At 37.4% G+C, this 23,109-nt stretch overlaps 1 protein-coding gene across 1 annotated transcript in view; it reads left to right on the top strand.

Annotated features, from left to right (window-relative positions):
- The window catches only part of PDE3A (phosphodiesterase 3A), a 357,390-nt gene that overhangs the window by 319,591 nt on the left and 14,690 nt on the right, over nucleotides 1-23,109 (top strand). Inside the window, exons 8-10 of the mRNA XM_049882596.1 lie at nucleotides 9,798-9,952; nucleotides 12,310-12,447; nucleotides 15,397-15,508. Coding sequence (XP_049738553.1) covers nucleotides 9,798-9,952; nucleotides 12,310-12,447; nucleotides 15,397-15,508 — 405 coding nt within the window. The remainder of the gene's footprint in view (nucleotides 1-9,797; nucleotides 9,953-12,309; nucleotides 12,448-15,396; nucleotides 15,509-23,109) is intronic.

The raw sequence follows: 23,109 nt of genomic DNA on the forward strand, positions 1-23,109 counted from the left end.
TCAGTTTATCCCGGAAACTTCTTTGCTTTTGGTCCAGTCCAGTTGAGCTGACCTTCCCTGTATTGAGTATTGTCCTTCCCTTCACCTAAAGCAGTTCTTATCTACTAACTAATCAGTAAATAACCCTCTCCTACCCTCCCTCCCTCCTTCCCCCCCTCATAACCACAAAAGTATGTGTTCTCAGTTTATACTGTTTCTCAAGATCTTATAATAGTGGTCTTATACAATATTTGTCCTTTTGCCTCTGACTAATTTCGCTCAGCATAATACCTTCCAGGTTCCTCCATGTTATGAAATGTTTCACAGATTCGTCACTGCTCTTTATCGATGCGTAGTATTCCATTGTGTGAATATACCACAATTTATTTAACCATTCATCCATCGATGGACACCTTGGTTGCTTCCAGCTTTTTGCTATTGTAAACAGAGCTGCAATAAACGTGGGTGTGCATATATCTGTTCGTGTCAAGGCTCTTATTTCTCTAGGGTATATTCTGAGGAGTAGGATTTCTGGGTTGTATGCTAGTTCTATTTCTAACTGTTTAAGATAACGCCAGATAGATTTCCAAAGTGGTTGTACCATTTTACATTCCCACCAGCAGTGTAAAAGAGTTCCAATCTCTCCGCAGCCTCTCCAACATTTATTATTTTGTGATTTTTGGATTAATGCCAGCCTTGTTGGAGTGAGATGGAATCTCATCGTACTTTTAATTTGCATTTCTCTAATGGCTAATGATAGAGAGCATTTTCTCATGTATCTGTTAGCTGCCTGAATATCTTCTTTAGTGAAGTGTGTGTTCATATCCTTTGCCCACTTCTTGATTGGGTTGTTTGTCTTTTTGTGGTTGAGTTTTGACAGAATCATATAGATTTTAAAGATCAGGCGCTGGTCAGAGATGTCATAGCTGAAAATTCTTTCCCAATCTGTAGGTGGTCTTTTTACTCTTTTGGTGAAGTCTTTAGATGAGCATAGGTGTTTGATTTTTAGGAGCTCCCAGTTATCTGGTTTCTCTTCATCATTTTTGGTAATGTTTTGTATTCTGTTTATGCCTTGTATTACGGCTCCTAAGGTTGTCCCTATTTTTTTTTCCATGATCTTTATCGTTTTAGCTTTATGTTTAGGTCTTTGATCCACTTGGAGTTAGTTTTTGTGCATGGTGTGAGGTATGGGTCCTGTTTCATTTTTTTGCAAATGGATATCCAGTTATGCCAGCACCATTTGTTAAAAAGACTATCTTTTCCCCAATTAACTGACACTGGGCCTTTGTCAAGTATCAGCTGCTCATATGTGGATGGATTTATATCTGGGTTCTCAATTCTGTTCCATTGGTCTATGTGTCTGTTGTTGTACCAGTACCAGGCTGTTTTGACTACTGTGGCTGTATAATAGGTTCTGAAATCAGGTAGAGTGAGGCCTCCCACTTTCTTCTTCTTTTTCAGTAATGCTTTGCTTATCAAAGGCTTCTTTCCCTTCCATATGAAGTTGGTGATTTGTTTCTCTATCACCTTAAAAAATGACATTGGAATTTGGATTGGAAGTGCATTGTATGTATAGATGGCTTTTGGTAGAATAGACATTTTTACTATGTTGAGTCTTCCTATCCATGCGCAAGGTATGTTTTTCCACTTAAGTATGTCCTTTTTAATTTCTTGTAGTAGTGCTCTGTAGTTTTCTTTGTATAGGTCTTTTACATCTTTGGTAAGATTTATTCCTAAGTATTTTATCTTCTCGGGGGCTACTGTGAATGGTATTGATTTGGTGATTTCCTTTTCCATGTTCTTTTTGTTGATGTAGAGGAATCCAAGTGATTTTTGTATGTTTATCTTATAACCTGAGACCCTGCCAAACTCTTCTATTAGTTTCAGTAGTTTTCTGGAGGATTCCTTAGGGTTTTCTGTGTATAAGATCATGTCATCTGCAAATAGAGATAATTTTACTCCCTACTTGCCAATCCGGATGCCCTTTATTTCTTTGTCTAGCCTAATTGCTCTGGCTAGGACCTCTAGCACAATGTTGAATAAGAGCGGTGATAAAGGGCATCCTTGTCTGGTTCCCGTTCTCAAGGGAAATGCTTTCAGGCTCTCTCCATTTAGAGCGATGTTGGCTATTGGCTTTGTATAGATGCCCTTTATTATGTTGAGGAATTTTCCTTCAATTCCTATTTTGGTAAGAGTTTTTATCATAAATGGGTGTTGGACTTTGTCAAATCCCTTTTCTGCATCAATTGATAAGATCATGTGGTTTTTGTCTTTTGTTTTATTTATATGGTAGGTTACATTAATGGTTTTTCTAATATTAAACCAGCCTTGCATACCTGGTATAAATCCCACTTGGTCGTGGTGAATTATTTTTTTGATATGTTGTTGAATTCTATTGGCTAGAATTTTGTTGAGGATTTTTGCATCTATGTTCATGAGGGATACGGGTCTATAATTTTCTTTTTTTGTGATGTCTTTACCTGGTTTTGGTATCAGGGAGATGTTGGCTTCATAGAATGAGTTGGGTAGTATTCCGTCATTTTCTATGCTTTGAAATACCTTTAGTAGTAGTGGTGTTAACTCTTCTCTGAAAGTTAGGTAGTACTCTGCAGTATAGCCATCCGGGCCAGGGCTTTTTTTTGTTGGGAGTTTTTTGATTACCGTTTCAATCTCTTTTTTTGTTATGGGTCTATTTAGTTGTTCTACTTCTAAATAGTTTAGGTAGGTAGTATTTTTCTAGGAATTCATCCATTTCTTCTAGGTTTGCAAATTTGTTAGAGTACAATTTTTTGTAATAATCTGATATGATTCTTTTAATTTCAGTTGGGTCTGTTGTGATGTGGCCCTTCTTGTTTCTTATTCAGGTCGTTTGTTTCCTTTCCTTTATTTCTTTAGTCAGTCTGGCCAATGGTTTATCAATTTTGTTAATTTTTTCAAAGAACCAGCTTTTGGCTTCGTTGATTTTTTCAATTGTTTTTCTGTTTTCTAATTCATTTAGTTCAGCTCTAATTTTTATTATTTGTTTTCTTCTGGTGCCTGATGGATTCTTTTGTTGTTCACTTTCTATTTGTTCAAGTTGTAGGGACAGTTCTCTGATTTTGGCTCTTTCTTCTTTTTGTATGTGTGCATTTATCGATATAAATTGGCCTCTGAGCACTGCTTTTGCTGTGTCCCAGAGGTTTTGATAGGAAGTATTTTCATTCTCGTTGCATTCTATGAATTTCCTTATTCCCTCCTTGATGTCTTCTATAACCCAGTCTTTTTTCAGGAGGGTATTGTTCAGTTTCCAAGTATTTGATTTCTTTTCCCTAATTTTTCTGTTATTGATTTCCACTTTTATGGCCTTGTGGTCTGAGAAGATGCTTTGTAATATTTCAATGTTTTGGATTCTGCATAGGTTTGTTTTATGACCTAATATGTGGTCTATTCTAGAGAATGTTCCATGTGCACTAGAAAAAAAATATATACTTTGTAGCAGTTGGGTGGAGAGTTCTGTATAAGTCAATGAGGTCAAGTTGGTTGATTGTTGTAATTAGGTCTTCCGTGTCTCTATTGAGCTTCTTACTGGATATCCTGTCTTTCTCCGAAAGTGGTGTGTTGAAGTCTCCTACTATAATTGTGGAGGTGTCTATCTCACTTTTCAATTCTGTTAAAATTTGATTTATGTATCTTGCAGCCCTGTCATTGGGTGCATAAATATTTAATATGGTTATATCTTCCTGATCAATTGTAGCTTTTATCATTATATAGTGTCCTTCTTTATCCTTTGTGGTGGATTTAAGTTTAAAGTGTATTTTGTCAGAAATTAATATTGCTACTCCTCTTCTTTTTTGCTTATTGTTAACTTGATATATTTTTTTCCACCCTTTGAGTTTTAGTTTCTTTGTGTCTCTAAGTCTAAGGTGTGTCTCTTGTAGGCAGCATATAGACGGATCATGTTTCTTTATCCAGTCCGAGACTCTCTGTCTCTTTATTGGTGCATTTAGTCCATTTACATTCAGCGTAATTATAGATAAGTAAGTGTTTAGTGTTGTTATTTTGATGCCTTTTTATGTGTGTTGTTGACAATTTCATTTTTCCACTTACTTTTTTGTGCTGAGACGTTTTCCTTTGTAAATTGTGTGATCCTCATTTTCATAATATTTGACTTTATGTTTGCTCAGTCGTTAGGTTTTTCTTGGTTTTTATTTTGAGTTATGGAGTTGTTATACCTCTTTGTGGTTACCTTAATATTTACCCCTATTTTTCTAAGTAAACACCTAACTTGTATTGTTCTATATCGCCTTGTATCCCTCTCCATATGGCAGTTCTATGCCACCGGTATTTAGTCTCTCTTTTTGATTATTGTGATCTTTTACATATTGACTTCAATGATTCCCTGTTTTGAGCTTTTTTTTTTTAATTAATCTTAATTTGTTTTTATGATTTCCCTATTTGAGTTGATATCGGGATGTTCTGTTCTGTGACCTTGTGTTGTGCTGGTATCTGATATTATTGGTTTTCTGACCAAACAATTTCCTTTAGTATTTCGTATAGCTTTGGTTTGGTTTTTGCAAATTCTCTAAGCTTGTGTTTATCTGTAAATATCTTAATTTTGCCTTCATATTTCAGAGAGAGTTTTGCTGGATATATGATCCTTGGCTGGCAGTTTTTCTCCTTCAGTGTTCTGTATATGTCATCCCATTGCCTTCTTGCCTGCATGGTTTCTGCTGAGTAGTCTGAACTTATTCTTATTGATTCTCCATTGTAGGAGACCTTTCTTTTATCCCTGGCTGCTTTTAAAATTTTCTCTTTCTCTTTGGTTTTGGCAAGTTTGATGATAATATGTCTTGGTTTTTTTCTTTTTGGATCAATCTTAAATGGGGTTTGATGAGCATCTCGGATAGATATCCTTTCGTCTTTCATGATGTCAGGGAAGTTTTCTGCCAACAGATCTTCAACTATTCTCTCTGTGTTTTCTGTCCTCCCTCCCTGTTCTGGGACTCCAATCACACGCAAGTTATCCTTCTTGATAAAGTCCCACATGATTCTTAGGGTTTCTTCATTTTTTTTTAATTCTTTTATCTGATTTTTTTTCAGCTATGTTGGTGTTAATTCCCTGATCCTCCAGATTTCCCTCTCTGCATTCTAATTGCTCGAGTCTGCTCCTCTGACTTCCTATTGCGTTGTCTAATTCTGTAATTTTATTGTTAATCTTTTGGATTTCTGCATGCTGTCTCTCTATGGATTCTTGCAACTTATTAATTTTTCCACTATGTTCTTGAATAATCTTTTTGAGTTCTTCAACTGTTTTATCAGTGTGTTCCTTTGCTTTTTCTGCAGTTTGCCTTATTTCATTTCTGAGGTCATCCCTGATGTCTTGAAGCATTCTGTAAATTAGTTTTTTATATTCTGTACCTGATAATTCCAGGATTGTATCTTCATTTGTGAGAGATTTTGATTCCTTTGTTTGGGGGGTTGTAGAAGCTGTCATGGTCTGCTTCTTTATGTGGTTTTGTATCGACTGCTGTCTCCGAGCCATCACTAAGATATAAAAAAAAAAAAAAATTTTTTTTTTTTCTATAGTAGTGATTTATTCTATATTTGCTCACTGAGTCTTCTCTTGTTTTGTTTTCTTTCAATATATGTGGATGGGCTACTAGATTGTGCTGTCTTGATTGTTGTAGCCCTTGACTTACTTATGACCTATTACCAGCTGGTTTGGGCTGTTGCCAGATATATATTCCTGAGTCTATTCACTATTCTTGAGTAGAATCTGATTTGGGGTCATCAAGTGTGTGCTGCACCCTAACACCTATCCACCTTGAGAAGTAGTGGTGATAGTTGTGTGCACCAGATTCTATTAGTAGCTGGGGTTCACACTCCAGGGGGGGCAGGATGCTGACAGGCTTCCCCCAAGTGTCAGTGAGGTAGGTGTGTCTCTATTCCTAAAGCACCTTGGTGGGAGGGCTCTGCAGCTGTACCTTAGGCCCCCAATGCAAGTACCTGTACAGATTGGTAGGTGTCACCCTCCTTAGACCCCTAAGGCAGGAGGCTAGGTGGTCTGGGGGGAGCTTCAGCCCTCAGTTCCCTGTTGTGGATCAGTTAGGGCTCTGTTGAATACACAGAGATATCAGACCTGGGAAACTTGTTTTTCCAGTAAATCCGCTAAAAAAAAAAATGCCTTTGCATTATAATAGCCACCTTGTTCCCTGTAGGGATGAAAGCCCGAGATATGGATCACATATGCTTTGCTGGAGCTGGTTCTGTGTTTTTAGTCCAATTAGGGAAGGATTTTTGGTCCCTGGGTTTTTTGTGGTTGCTTTTCTCAGGCTGAAAGAATGGGTTAGGAAAAGACCAAAAAAAAAAAAAGGGAAAAGAAAAGCCGCAGAGCCGTTCTCCCTCTGGCTCAGGAAATTCCAATGTTAATGAAGCCGCCTGGGAAGGGGAGGGGAGGGTTCAGAAAAACAGGAGAGAGTAGCACCCCGGAATATAGACAAAGTTACTTATCTTGCTTGGGATGACTATTTTATCTGAGATTCCCGAGGGGTATGTCGCCTATGTGTGCTGGCTGGGTAGAGATTGCCCCCGAGGGTCTGGCCCGCAGAAGCCGCGGTCAGTTCCTCCACTGCCAGTCCAAAGCCCAGCATCAAGTTTCCCCGGCTGGGACGCTGCACTCCCAGGTCCAAAACCAGTCGCTGCCTCCCGGGGACTTCTCCTCCCACCAGCCGCATTGCCGCGCCACCTGCACTGACCAGCTCGGCCCCCTCCTGGGATCAGTTCAGGGGGGTAGGGCTGCGCCCCGTGTTTGCCCCTTCACAGGATATCCTGCTCAGCTCCCCTGCACCCAGTCCAAAACCCGGTGCCAAGGTTCCCTGCCTGGGATGCTGCACTCCTGGCTCCAAAACCAGTCACTGCCTCCTGGGGACTTCTCCTCCTGCCAGCCGCGTCACCGTGCCTCCCGCGGACTGGCTGGGCCCCCTCCTGGGGTCAGTTCAGGGGGGTAGGGCTGCGCCCCGTGTTTGCGCCGTCACAGGATGTTGTGTTCAGCTCCCCTGCACCCAGTCCTAAGCCCGGTGCCAAGGTTACCTGACTGGGACGCTGGCTCCAGGCTCCGATAACAGTCGCTGCTTCCCTGTAGTTGTTCATTCTCAGTCTCTGTCACTCAGGTCAACTCTTTAAATCTGTGTTTGTTGTTCAGGGTTAGTAGATTGTCATGTATGTGATCGATTCACTTGTTTTTCTGAGTCTTTGTTGCAAGAGGGATCCGAGGTAGCATCTACCTAGTCAGCCATCTTGGCCCCCCCTCAGGATAATTCTTTTTGTGACTATCATCTGATGATATAACATTTCTGAGGACTCAGGTGTTTCCTTGCCTGCTGTCTGTGATCTTCTCTAACTCTGTTGGGGTTGGGAGACTAAGGAGAGCATTTCTTTATCACCTTTGTGTTCTTATGTACAACTGTGGTCTTTGAAGTTGTCTTCTCCAGGACTGGATTTGACATTTTTGTACAGACTCTGGGATTGAAACTTGTCAATTACATTTTCATACTGTATGTAATTCTAATATAGAAGCAGTTCATGAGAAAGATGGGTTTTTGAAAAAGTACTACAAGATATTTCTGATTGGAATAGACTACCTAACAGAAGTCATTTTTCACTACAACTTAAGAAAATCAGTTGGAAAATGTATAAGGACATACAACAAAACTAGAATACCCAAAGAAGGAGAAAAAAGTTAGAGAAAATACATTTCCTGAGATTAAGACTTAACCTACATAATTGAGAGTATCATTGACAAATAAATCAGGTGGAATAGAAAGCCTCAAATTAAACTCCTCCTTATAAATTTTTTTTTAAAATAAATTACCTGATTTTCAACAAAGGTACCAAAGTAATGCAGTGGAGAAAAGGATAGCCCTTTCAAAAAATGACGTTAGAAAAAAAATGAACCTCACCCCTACCTCATACCATATTAAGTATGTCTGATTTATGACGTATTTGAGTTACAACAAACAACACTTAATGCCTGTTTGTCTTTTTTTTGTTACATCTTACCATTAGTAATATGTACTCCATACAATGTTGCAGCATGTAATTTGTTTATGTTATCATTCTCAGATATTCACTCGCAGATGTTCAATGTTATAATTTACTGTTCAAAACACTGCTGTATAGCAGGCAATAATGAAAACTAAAAAAAAAAGTATTCAACTTACATCAGAACTGACTTCCATTGTTGGAATTGAGCCCCATTGTAAATTGAGGACTACCTGGATTATACTGAGATTGCTAACTGAAAGGTCAGCAGTTTGAACCCGCCAGCTGCTCTGCAGGAGAAAGATGTAGCAGTCCAGTTCTGCAAAGATTACAGCCTTGGCAACCCTATGGGGCAGTTCTACTCTATACTGTAGGGTCACTAGGAGTCAGCACCAACTCAACAGTAATTAGGAATGGAAGCATAGACCTAAATGTAAAAACTAAAATAATAAAGCTTCTAGAAGAAAACACAGTAGAATATTTTTGTGACTTCAGGGAAGGCAAAGATTTAAAGACTTCTTAGACAAACCATAAGATGTGATAACCATTAAAAAAAAAAATCAACAACAACAAAATCTAGACTTTATAAAAAATAAAGAGTGTAGAAACTATGGTCAGACTTCCTGAGTTCAAATTCTGGCAGCAACATTTACAAGCTGTTTGACCTTGGGCTATTTACTTATCTTTCTGTGCCTCAGTTCCCTATCTGCAAAGTGAAGATAATAACAAGGCAGTAATACCTGCCTCATAGGATTGTTGAGAGAATTGAATGTGTTAATACAGATAATGCTTTAAGTGGCACCTGGCACATAGCAAGCCCTCAATAAATTTCATCCAGGTACCTTATTCAGCTACAAAAACTGCTTCAGGTTTTTGCCCGAAGAGCATGTTCTTCAGACACCTGGTCCTTCAGGTAGAACAGTTTAGTGCTGACTGAAATGGAGACAGTGGAGGAGAACATAAAGGAAGGAAGTCACAGACTCCAAGGAAACAAGATTAGATACACAAAATCTGCCCTACTGTTAAGTAATGGAAGCCTGGTGGCAAAGTGGTTACAAGCTAAATCTGCTAACCAAAAGGCTGGCAGTTTGAATCCACCAGCTGCTCCTTGGAAACCCTATGGAGCAGCTCTACTCTGTCCTATAGGGTCGCTATTAGTTGTAATCAACTCGATGGCACACAACAACAACAACAACAAAAGTACATGCCATCACTTGATGCTGTACAGACCACTTTGTTCTTGGATATGTTAACATAATCTTTCCCCCTGCATACCCATTCCAGAAACCCTGGTGGCATAGTGATTAAGTGCTACAGCTACTATCCAAGAGGTCAGCAGTTCAAATCCACCAGGCGCTCCTTGGAAACTCTATGGGGCAGTTCTACTCTGTCTTATGGGGTTGCTATGAGCCAGAATCGACTCGATGGCAGTGGGTTATACCCATTTCAGAGTTAGTGTCTTAGTCAGTTACTCAGTGCTTTAGTGTATTGGGGGAAGAATAGAGAAAAAAGATACAGAAAACCAAAGAATTTTTAAAAAGTTTGAACTACTGATCTAAAAATCATTTTGAGGAATTATTGAATACTGAATAAATCACAGATCATAATCCCTATCTATTTTATGGGTTCAAAAACATGTTTTTCCTACCCTATGATCCTATATTTTTGGTGTGTAAGCTTCTGAAAGCAATATTTTCCTAAACTCTACATTCAAAATATGCATTTCAGGAAAACTTGGTTACATGAAACACCTTTCCCCCCTGCAGATCTCGTAATAAGCTGTTTTCTTCCAATTGCAGATGACACAGCTCAAGTTACCTCTGACTATGAAACCAATAACAACAGTGACAGCAGTGATATTGTACAGAATGAAGATGAGACTGAGTGTTCCAGAGAGTCACTGAGGAAAGTGTCAGCTTGCAGCACCTACACCCCGGAGACCATGATATTTCTGGTAGCCCCATATCACTTAGCTCACTTGTTTGCTTGTGAAATTGGCTTCCACTATCAAGCTAGCAAAGCTATAGATCTCCGAATCATCAGACTTACAGATCTCATGTGGACCACACATGTATTATAGCCCTACCCATATTTATCAATATAATTTTTATCCTCCCAAGCCTTATTGATCTCTTAATCAGTCTATTATTTGCTGATTAAAAACATAAATATTCGCCTCCACAAATGATTGCAGATATTTCTTAACACAATTGAAAAGTGTAAGCACTCATAGGGAGAGTGAATTATTTTATTCTGTAGAACAGTATTTTCAATGGTATGATATTTATAAGTATAAGCAAGAGAGATGCAGATATTAGTTGTCTCAGGATTTTTTTCTGCTGGTTTTTCTCTAGCATCTTATTTATTTACAAATTAATCTAGTATTTATTTTCCTTACTATATTAAACTAGTATTATGCTGACACTTGCTACCTATTAAAATATTCTTCAGTGATGATTTATTTTGTGCATAATGGACTCATTTAAAGAGGATGAAATTATACATTTGAGATGAGTTAATTTGACAGAGGCAGCAAATGATGGGAAATAGTCGACTATGATGTGATTAGCAATTGCTGTGACTGCCATTTTTCTTTTACCTAATTTACCACTTTTCAATCAGTAGATTGTCAGACAAAATGATTTAAATCATCATTATTTTTATTTTCTCTCTCTTTTTTGCAAATGTACTCTTAAGAATGTCATCATTTGGGACCAGTAATAAAATATCTTACATTTACATGGTACATGTTTCTCAGGAAGTGGTAGAACGCATGGATTATTTTTAAATGCTTGAAAAATGTGACAATTGTCATTCTACAGAGTTAATGCTAATTCTGAAGCATTAATTTAAATTTGGCTAAGTAGGGTAGAAGTGATTAACCTTCTCCCTATTCCTGGATTTCTTTTGAAATTACAATATAGCTAGGAATTCTTAGTCTGGAAAAATTTTCGTAAATATGTAGAGAGATAAATTTACATACAATTTCAGAGTTCTCGAAAGTCCTTACATGAATCTTCATTTAAGAACCTGTACTAAATTTTACAACAACACAAACCAAAAAAAAGGAAAAAAAAGCACATGGTTACATACGCATATATATATGCACGTATGTGTATACCCTTTGCCATTGAGTCGATTCTGACTCGTAGCAACCCTACAGGACAGAGTGGAACTGTCCCAGAGGGTTTCTAAGGATGTAATCTTTAAGGAAGCAGATGGCCACATCTTTCTCCCATGGAGCTGGTGATTTCAAAGTGCCGACCTTTCGATTAGCTGTCAAGTTCTTTAACCAGGGCATTACTAGGACTCCATATTTATGTGTATGGGTATACATATGTGAGTATACATTTGTATGCACGTATAGATGTATCTATATGTATATGCAGGTATGTGTGTTCATGCATATATATTCATATGTATAATAAAACACACAGAGGGGGCACAGTTATGGATACTTCTTAGACATAACCAAACACCTTGCAAATATGGTTGTCTGGGTTTGAAGTCTTGGTACCATAGTTTTATGGGACAACTCAGTCAACTGGCATAATATGCTTCCAAAAGTTTATGTTCTACGTCCTAGTTTGGTGAGTAGTGTCTGGGGTCTTAAAAGCTTGCAAACAGCCATCTAAGATACATCTATTGGTCACTACTCATCCATAGCAAAAGAGAAAGAAGGAAACCAAAGACTCATAAAAAACTAGTCTACAGGACTACTAGTCTACATGAGCCATGGCCTCATCTACCCTAAGACCAGATGAACTAGATTGTGCCTGGCTACCACTACCAACTGTTCTGCTTAGGGCCACAATAGATGGATCCTGATAGAACAGGAGAAAAAATGTAGAACAGATTTCAAATTCTTAAAAAAGTCCAGACTATTGCCCTGAACTTTAAAAACCTTGAACTGAAACTATCTCCTAGGGTTACTTTTTAGCTAAATAGCAGAGTGGATCATTAAATAAAGAAGACCTATGAGGAAAAAAAAAAAAAAGAATGCTGTAGTAGACCAAAATGCAGTTATCCAAATTTTTGGAATAAATATCCACTGTTGGTGTAGTTTGCATCAACCAGAGATAGGTGAGCACCAAGCAATGCAAAGTTCATGGTCTGAAACAGCATTAGAGCTTTTTCTCCTTACTCTGTCTTGTTCATCTTGTTTTTGTTTTAAGAACACTCATTCACCCGAAGTTTTTAGTCATTCACTTCAGGTAACCTCAGTTGTTAAAATGAACTTACCAGAAGTTAAGTTGCTGTGTAGAAGAGCTGCATGCTGTTAAAACATTTCTCCTTTAATCTTCATTACAGGACAAACCAATTCTTGCTCCTGAACCTCTTGTCATGGATAACCTGGACTCAATTATGGAACAGCTAAATACTTGGAATTTTCCAATTTTTGATTTGATGGAAAAGATAGGAAGAAAATGTGGCCGTATTCTTAGTCAGGTATAAAGTGCATTCATACATATAACTGAGGAAAAAAACAATTTCTCAGTTGCTTACAGCTATGTAGATTCATGACATCTGTGGATGGGTAGTGTTTGAAGAAAGTAAATCTTATCACGCAACAGTCTGCACATTCCTTGGTGGTGGGGTTAACAAAAGAAATGGTAACCCTCAAATGAGGTAGTTGTCAGTACAGCAGTCAGTTGTACAGCATAAGTGAGTGTGCCCAATATCCTGGTGGGTATCCAGCTCTCCCTGAAGTTCTATAAGCCAGTGGGGTAGAAGGATGGATCTTGGTCAACATTGCCACAGAATTGTGAGATTAACAATTATTGGATACTAATAATTATTAGGAAGAATGTAGACAATTAACAATTAGACTTCAGCTAAATTTCTTAACGTGTCTTTTTTTCAGTCCTCGTTCAAAAATAAAATATTACATTTCTACGCTATCCTAATTATGTCAGTGTATACGTTCCCAAATTACAAAATACTGAATTTTGAGAAAATGTAACTTCATTTGCCTTGCTAAGTAGAATTTAGCAAGTTCTAAAATCTGAAGTCAAAATGCTTTAGCAAGTTTGAAAACCTGAAGCCAAAATGCTTGGCTTGAATCCTGACTCTGATATGTATCAGCCGTGTGACCTTAGATAAGTCACTTAATAACATCCTAGTGCTTCAATTTCCTCTGTTTTCAATGTTAGTAATTAATGGTACATATCCAACTCAACAGCATTGGGTTTTTTGGGTGTCTTATAAGTTATTGTGAGGATTAACTATGTGAAGTATTAATGTATGTAAAGTACTTAGAGGAGGTCTCTCACTTATTAAATGTCACATATGTGTGCTGCTGCTGCTGTTATTACTATTGAAGAAACATGCATAGTTAAATCCCTTAGGTGCTGATAAACAGGAACTCAGATATAGTCTGAAATAATTATGGCAGAGAACAGACAATTAAAAGAAATACAGCTTGAAATATAATATAACAGAACTGGCAAACTTCACTGCATTTTTAAAGAGAATAGGTAGGAGTATTATTTACACAGAAAAAAGGAAAAAGAAATACATTTGCCATTCTTCATTATGTGAAGAAAAGCACATAGAAGTTGAGATGAATAAATTATACAGTCTGTTCTCAATCAGCAGCTGGAGTGCTCCTTTCAAAACACAAGTCACTTTCCTGTTCCAGTCTCCCCACCTCACTCAGAGTAAAAGCCTTTATAGTGGTCCACCTAGCTCCCAGCAATCTAATCCACACCATCCCAACCCCACCCCGCAGTTACCTCTCTGACTTAAATTCCTATTGCTGTCTTCATGCGGGCCTTCTTCCTCTGTCTTGAACACACCAAGCGTATCTCAGGACCTTTGAACTGACTATGTGGAAAACTTTTTCCTTAGATATCCATGTAGCTTATGCCATACCTCCTTCAATTCTCTCCTCAAATGTCTCATTCTGAATGTGCCTACTCTCAACATCTCATATCAAATGACAACTCTCATGCCCTCCTTGCACTCCTAACCCTCTATCCTTGCTCCACTTTTTCTTTAACCATTTGACTTCTCACCTTCTGACATAGTATATAACCTACTTATTTATTATGGTTGTCATTTACTGTCCTTCCTTGCTAGACTGTAAGCTCCATGAAGGAACAGATCTTTGTTTTGTTCACCCATGTATGCCACATATGTAGAAAATTATCTGACAAATAGTCAGCATTCAATCAATACATGCTAAATGAATTAAATCCTTTATTGGTGATGTATATATGTATGTGTGTATGTATAATATATATGACTCATAAACAGTGAATATATATTGAAAGAATATTAGTAAATTTGAATAGATTAAAAATTCAATAACAAAAGAGAAAAATTTAGCTACGAAGGAATATGTAGCAGATTTGGAAGAAATATCTCAAGAGAACTTTAAGAAAAAATGTAAATAATAAAAAGAATGAATAATTCTTTTTAAAATATTCTGAACTATAACCAACATAGTACTTTGTGACATGAAATAAGGCTATTTTAAATATTGCTGTGGAAACCCTGGTGGCTTAGTGGATAAGTGCTACAGCTGCTAACCAAAAGGTCAGCAGTTCGAATCCTCCAGGCACTTCTCAGGAAACTCTACAGAGCACTTCTGCTCTGTCCTATAGGGTCGCTATGAGTCGGAATCAAATCGATGGCAACAGGTTTGGTTTTTAGGTTTGGTGCTTCATTCTGCCAGATAAATAACCATGTATTTCCCCATTACCTTCTTCTATTATTCCTTTTTTTTTTCTTTATCATTTGCATGTCAAATGTGCCTGTTACATCGAAAGATATGCAGTAGGGCAGTCAGAGTAATTGGAAAGAGAATAGATATTTGGAGGAGGAAGAGAGAAAACAAGTGAGAGAAAATAGATCAAATATTGTTACTTATATTGGTTTAGAATAAATATTTTCGCTAAGCCAAACCTTTTGCTCTCCCACAGTTCTCTCACCTTATCCATCACCTAAGGTGCAATTCTGTGTCCATTATTGCCTGAAAAGCTTTATGGTCAAAATTAGTCTAAATTAAGCTTTCTTTATCTCATTCTTTAGTGTTTATGGTGTATACCCTAAAATTAGTACTTCAGTATGTGTTATTCTCAAGTTGTCCATTTGGCACACGATTTAATGCTTCTTTATGCACTGGTATATGGTATATACTGTACTCTTGGTTTCTTGGGTATATGTCTAGACTGTACACTTAAAAATAGTTTATAAACCTCTTGAGGACTATAAGGGCTAAGCACATAGAGGTGCTCAGTGGGTACTTGATTTGCTATTCCCAGTTAAGTATGCTCTAAAATGGCAGAAAATTAATATGGTTGATGGAACACACACTTTTATTTCTCGTTTTTCTGTTCATGTCTTATACACACTGAGGGATGTTTGGTAAGTGTTTGTCTTTCTCTTTTACAGGTATCGTACAGACTTTTTGAAGACATGGGTCTGTTTGAAGCTTTTAAAATTCCAATTAGGGAATTTATGAATTACTTTCATGCTTTGGAGATTGGATATAGGGATATTCCCTGTAAGTATAACTTGCTTGTGGAATAATATTTTTAAAATCTGTTAAATTTGCTATGAATAGTAAGATCCTGCATTGTCAGCAGCTAGCACAGACTTATACACTGTAGGCACTCAATATGCTCATAGGGCATAGTAGTGAGGAGATATGGCCTGTGTTAGAATCCTGGCCCCTTCACTTACCAGCTGTGTGACCCTGGGTCTTATTAGCTTCTACATGCCTCATTTCTTTACTCATAAAATGTGATCATAACATCTACTTCCTAATAGTGTTATAAGGATCAAATGAGATAATAATTTCAAATGGGTTATAATAGTGCCCTGCACATAATGTGCCATTTAAGAGTTTGGTAAATAAATAATCAGATGTTGAATTTGTCACTTATTTTATAGTCTGTCTCTTTCATTGGATAAATGGCTTTTGTTCTGGCATCTGAAAAGGTACTCAGCCAATTCACTAAATATTGAAGATAAATTCAGCTGTGGGTAGAGGAACAGGAAGATAATGGTCTACTTTATAAACTGATAAAGCAGAGCTGTCTGTAAGTGGTTATGGAAAAATAATTAGAAAGATTTAAAAATAGGTAAGTGCGAAGACCCAAGGAGAGGACACAATCAAAGGTCCAACTTTTAGAGTATTGTGAGCATAATTTGCTATTTTTAATCATGAGAAATTGGAACACAGAGATGTTAAATTAGATTTTCAATATATAGCATTTTAAGTATTATCAGAGCACATAAGTAGAATTGTCCTACATGCTACAAAATATATGGAGCTGGAGAAAACATGCGTAAGTCAAACCAGGGAAGTTGTAGAAATATATAGAAATCATGTGGTACTTCTAGAGAATAAATGTAAAGCATGAAAAATAGTCAAACGTAATACATTGTTTGGAGAATGTTACTTAGACGTACAAGGAAAAAGAAGGCACAAAAAAGAATTAAACAGTTAAATTTTTTAAATATAATTTTGAGTATCTGTTGAATGAATGAATACTTCTCTTAAATACGTTTTATTTAAATCTTGGTCTTTTTCTGTTATAAGATTTTAATATGAAGACCTTAAAAATGTTTCATTTAAAAAAAGAAAAAGATTTTTCTTAAATTTAAAAATGTTCTAAGTCACTACAGCAAAATATTTTTAGTCTCATTTCAGCCTGAACATGTTTTAACTTTGTAGTTTTAATTTGCTTTTATGTATGTTGGACTTTATAAAACCACCTTTTTTTGTAGTCACAAGAGCTGAAGTTAGATAAAAATTACATGAATGCAGATAAAGCAAAGGTATTTCTAGAAAGGGGTAACACATTACCCTAGTGATCCATTATTAACGTGTTATTTTTCAAAATGCCATCACATGCTACATGGGAATGAAAATGCACAGCGGATGGTGTGTGGTAGGAAAGGAAAATGACAACTTGAATCTATTTATGAGATTTGTTAGAGAGTTTGAGACCAAATGCAATTGGAATAGGGGAAAAAGGTGCTTAAGGGCACAGAGCCCCTGGGAAAGTCAGGCTGATGAGGCCATGGAAGTTGGAAGAGAGATATGGAAAAGGGGTAGTCTGAACGGACCTCAAGATAAGCCTTGCTTTTTTAATACCATTTTCCCAGGGCCCACCCTGGTTGAATGCCAGTGATTGACATAAGCGTTAGTGATTTCTCAGAGGTTAAGGAGTTACATCAATAAACTTTTATAGAAAGGAAGCCACTGGAAACACCAAAGAACAGCTAGTCACCAGACTAAATTTCCAAGTTAACATTATACCTCCAAATATATATTAATAATGTAATCAGCCATAGCCAAATTCCACTTAGTCAAAATTGATACTAGATGCCATAGGTATAATATCTGCTAACTTTTTTCCAGGTAATAATATATCATTAAATCACAGGAAAAAGTGGCAAGTATTTAAATGTAAAAAGAAGTTTTCAGATTCTAAATTTTATTTTTACATTTTTATATAAGTGAATAAATGTTTCTCCTGAAACATTCACATTCCATGTGAAAAGAATTGATATAATAAAACTGTTTGTTCTACAAACGAACCCAGAAACTTTATATAAAAAAAAATGTCTTTTGCACAGGAAAGCTTTGGTTTGATGATCATTTAAAATATCTTATTAAAATATTTCATATGTGCTGAGATTCTAAATTTACACTAATATATTTATTTAAAACTTTACATATCATTAATTATCATTAGCAACTCAAAAATTTGTTGTAAGTTTAGTTATTTTAATATTGACTCATAGAGAATTATATTTGTAATGTTTCCATCTAAAAAAGTCCATAATTAGTCTGGGGTCTTAAAAGCTGGCAAGCGACCATCTAAGATGCATCAACTGATCTCAATCCACCTGGAGCAAAGGAGAATGAAGAACACCAAAGACACAAGGAAAATATCAGCCCAAGAGACAGAAAGGGCCACATAAACCAGAGACCCTATCAGCCTAAGACCAGAAGAACTAGATGGTGCCTGGCTACCACCAATGACAACCCTGACAGGGAGCACAAGAGAATCCCTGATGGACAGGAGAAAAGTGGGATGCAGATCTCAAATTCTAGTAAAAAGACCAGACTTAATGGTCTGACGGAGACTGGAGGGACCCCAGAGGACATGGCCTCCAGACTCTGTTAGCCCAAAATGAAAATCATTCTCAAGGCCAACTCTTCAGACAAAGATTAAACTGGACTGTAAGAAGTATACTGCGAAGTGTGCTTCTTTTAGCTCAAGTAGGCAGATGAGACTATGTGGGCAGCTCCTGTCTGGAGGCAAGATGAGAAGGCAGAGGAGGACAGGAGCTGGTTGAATGGATGCGGGAAATACAGGATAGAGAGGAGGAGTGTGCTGTCACATTATAGAGGGAGTAACTAAGGTCACATAACAATGTGTGTAAGTTTTTATATGAGAAAGTGACTTGAATTGTAAACTTTCATTTAAAGCACAATAAAAAAGAAAAATGAATTAAAAAAATCCATAATTAATTGAAAAAAAAAAACCCTAAAGTAACAAGAGTGAACATGAGATTGGATTAATTTTAATATGAAAATGAGCTAAAATATTAGAAACTAAATTTTTATCAGCATTCTAGTTACACCTTTAAAAATTTTCAGCAGGCCAAAAAAGTGCATTTAAATTTGTAACATGGATTTAACTAAAATTTGAAGACTATTTGTATATATATATATGTATATATATATATCTACACATATATGTGTGTGTGTATATGTATGTATGTACATAATTATAACAAAAAAACAAAACCCATTGCCATCGAGATTCCAACTCATAGCAACCCTATAGGACAGATTAGAACTGCCCCATAAGGTTTCCAGGGAACGCTTAGTGGATTCGAACTGCTGACCTTTCGGTTAGCAGCTGTAGCTCTTAACCACTACACCACCATGGTTTCTGTACACATATATACACACATACATATATACACAGGCATACTTCATTTTATTGCACTTTGCAGATATTGTGTTTTTTACAAATTGAAGTTTTGTGGCAACCCTGCATCGAGCACATCTGTCAGCACCATTTATCCAACACTGTGTGTTCACTTTGTTCACTTCATGTCTCTGTGTCACAATTTGGTAATCCTTGCAATATTTTAAACTTTGTCATTATTATTATATCTGTCTGATGATCTGTGACCAATGATCTTTGATGTTACTGTTGTAATTGTTTTGGGGCACCATGAATTGTACACATACAAGACAGTGAACTTAATAGATAAATGTTGTGTTTTCTGACTTCTCTACCGACCAGCTAGCTGTTCCCTCATCATTCTCCTTCTCCTGGGGCCTCCCTGTTCCCTGACACATGACAATATTGAAAATAGGCCAGTTAATAACCCTACAATTGTCTCTAAGTGTTCAAATGAAAAGAAGAGCCACACAACTCTCACTTGAAATCAAAAGCTAGAAATTGTTAACCTTAGTGAAGAAGAGGGAGCCCTGGTTAAGAGCTTGGCTGCTAACCAAAAGGTCGGCAATTCAAATCCACCAGCCGCTCCTTGGAAACTCTTTGGGGCAGTTCTACTCTGTCCTATTGGGTCACTGTGAGTCAAAATTGACTCAGTGGCAACAGGTAATGAGGAAGGTATGTCAAAAGCTGAGACAGGCTGAAAGCTAGGCCTCTTGCACCAAACATTTAGCCAAGTTGTGAATGCAGAGGAAAAGTTCTTGAAGGAAATTAAAAGGACTACTCCAGCGAACACAGAATGATAAGAAAGCAAGACAGCTTTATTGCTGATATGAATAAAGTTTTAGTGGTCTGGTTAGAAAATCAAACCAGCCACAACATTCCTTTAAGCCAAAGCCTAATCCAGAGCAAGCAAGGCCCTCACGCTCTTCAATTATGTGAAGGCTGAGAAAGTTGAAAGAGCTGCAGAGGAAAAGTTTGAAGCTACCAGAGGTTGGTTCATGAAGCTTAAGGATAGAAGCCATCTCCATAACGTAAAAGTTCAAGGTGAAGCAGCAAGTTATCCAGAAGATCCAGCTGAGATAATTGATGAAGGGGCCACACTAACCAACAGATTTTCAATGTAAATGGAACAGCCTAGTACTGGAAGAGGATGCTCTAGGACTTTCATAGCTAGAGAGAAGTCAATGCCTAGCTTCAAAGCTTCAAAGGCCAAAATCTGTCAGAAAAGGAAAACTCAAATATTTTCCACTAAAACGACTGATAGAAAAAATTTAAGACTGCACCCTGTCAGAGGTGGAGAACGTGGTGAGACCCAGAAAAACAAGGCTGTCCCGTTGAGTTCTGGCTCTCACAGGTTGCAATGTATACTTATTTCATGGAGTAGCAGTAGGTAAGGTAATACATATAGGCAACTCACTGGTAGAAATGTGTTACAAATGCATTTATTAAATAAGTATTAGGATAATTTAGATATGGTTGACACCCAGCTATACGGGGGGTAAATAATGTTTGATATTATTTATAGTTTCTTTTAATTGGCCATTTTGGGTACAAAAGAAGATAAATCATCAGGTCATATTAACTCATGAACCCAAAGTTATTTTTGAGAGTGTTTTTTTTCTGCTTTTGAAAACTTTCGTCTCTAAAGTGTATTCTTCCTAACACCTCTTATTCTTGGTGTTCCAGTTTGAGAGATACGGAAACTGTCTCAGAAGTGCCTGTGTTCATATAGGTATTGAATGGCAGAGATGAGAATCATCTTGTTCAGCTTATGTTTAGTTCATTTCAATGATGCTGCATATGGTGTCCCTCAATTTTAAAGATAGATAATAAGGTAGCAAAGTACAAGCTAGAGGGGTAGAAAGATTACAGTATTGACTATATTCCAAAGAAAAAAGGTGAAAATGTTGCCTCTTTTTATAAGAACTTTCCCTCACCCTATGGTACATTGCAGCATAGACAGAATTTTGAATTAAAAATCTATAAATTTGGGTCTAGAAATCTATAAAATTTACATACAACTCCAACCCTCCGTACCAGCTCACTTCAACTCTGTGCTTGAGGGATAAGGAGAAAGTTGAGAAAACGAGTGTATCAAGACAGAAGAGGGAGATGGGCAGACTCTGAGAAAGAGGTAGGGTGTGTGATGTGTTAGTGTGTGCTTGTGTGTTTATATGTTGTTGAGAGGGAGAGGGGATTGCCAGGTGGGCAAGGGAATTGAAAAGAGGGTTAGGTACTTGTTTAAAAGACAGAGATGAAGGAAGAGAGATGATGACAATGATAAGAATAAAATAAAGAGGGACTTGACAGCGTCCCTTTTTCCTCTCTGTTGCCCACCATAGCCAGGGCAAGAAGAGGAACCTTTGAGCATTTCTGTATATCGTACAGAAGCCTGTTGATGCCCTCCATTGACCTAGCTAGCTGTTTCCTGGGTGCTTTTGCTCCTGGATTGGGTCATCAGATGGTTAATGGAAAAAGCAATAAAGATACCAGCACTGAGCATAATACTTGCACATAAAACCAAAACCTGTTGCTGTCGAGTTGAGTCTGACTCGGTAGAACTGCCCCACAGGGTTTCCGAGGCAGTGATCTTTATGGAAGCAGGCTGCCACATCTTTCTCCCACTGAACTGCTCGTGAGTTCAAACCACCAACCTTTTAGTTAGCAGCTGAGCGCTTTAACCACTGTACCATCAGAGCTCCTTTACTAAGTAAAGCTTTATTTAATAAACATATTATTGACTGCTTACAAGGCAGATTATTTTTCACTATCCTTAAGTGATAGATGATAATGTAATTCTTCTATATATTTAGACATATATATTTAATTTTTTTTTTATTTAAATAAACAGATTTGATTAGCTGTTGTTTCACTTAGGACTTTTGAACCTATAATCATAAGCAAAAGGAGTATGTCAGTTTTTTTCATACATTGTCTTTATAATTTTTAAAGCAAGCTTAAACTGTCATTGTTATTAGTTGCCATCACGTCAGTTCTAACTCATGGTGACATCATGTGTACAGAGTAGAGCTGCTCCATAGGGTTTTCCAGCCTGGAACTTTCAGAAGCAGACTGTCTGGCCTGTCTTTTCAGACGCCTCTGGGTTCGAACCACCAACCTTTTGGCTACTAGTCGAGTGCTCAACCGATACTAGTCTTCTAAAATGAGTTTGGAAGCTTCCTTTCTTTTTTTATTTTACGAACGTAATTATTTAGATAAGGTTGTTCCTTCAAAGTTCGTAAAAATCACCAATAAAGTCATCTGAGCCTTGGCATGTGGGCAACAGGACAGGGAGCGGTGCCACTCAGATCTCCAAGTTCGCCTGTATTTGTTGTCTATTCTATGCCCCAACCAAGCTCTGGCGATACCCTCAGACTGCCCCATCCACCCTTGTAATCCTGGACTCATGCTCAGATTTCTCTAACTTGGGTGGTAATGGTAATTGTTTTCATGCAGTAGTCTTCCTAGCTTGCAATAAAGGAAAAGAACTTGACAAAGAAGCTGTCCCCAGTAGTGCCACCCTCTGCCCAGCCCATCGTTTTCTTCCTATACCAGGCCACCACTGCCTTTCACCTCCCCAGGGGCTTAGAAGAGCTTTCTTTTTACCTTTTCAATCCTATCCCTACAAACGCAGCATTGATTTTGGAGGAGCTGGTGATCTGTGCTGGTTCACCATCTTGTTCTACAGCAGCAATTTATTTTATATGAATAATACTTATCATTAGTTGCAAGCTTACTATGTGTCAAGTACCTTAAAATACATTTCTTCATGTGATCCTCACATTTGTTCTGTATAAAAGAGGTACTAGTTTTATCTCCACATTATTGCAATGAGGAAATGAGACTTAAAGTTTTGGGTAACTCATCCACGTTAGCATGGATAAAAAATGGCAGAGCAGGGACAAAACCAGTTCTGTCCCAAGTCCAGAAAATCCTAGCATGCTCAATGTTGTGTGAAGCACAGGTCCAAACATAAGATTTAATTGTCTTGGATTAATTGAGATATTCTATACTCAGGAATATAAACCCCAATCTTAATAAAATTGCTCTTTGAAGTACTATCTAATATCAGTATTAACCTCTAGCAAAGACATAGGAGCACAGGTTTTGATATTTCCTCCTCAGGAACTTAGGAGGTTTGTTTCTCCAAGTTTTGCTGAGGAGATCTCTC

The sequence above is a fragment of the Elephas maximus genome, chromosome 4 (assembly GCF_024166365.1).
Source record: "Elephas maximus indicus isolate mEleMax1 chromosome 4, mEleMax1 primary haplotype, whole genome shotgun sequence".
Taxonomy (NCBI): Eukaryota; Metazoa; Chordata; class Mammalia; order Proboscidea; family Elephantidae; genus Elephas; species Elephas maximus.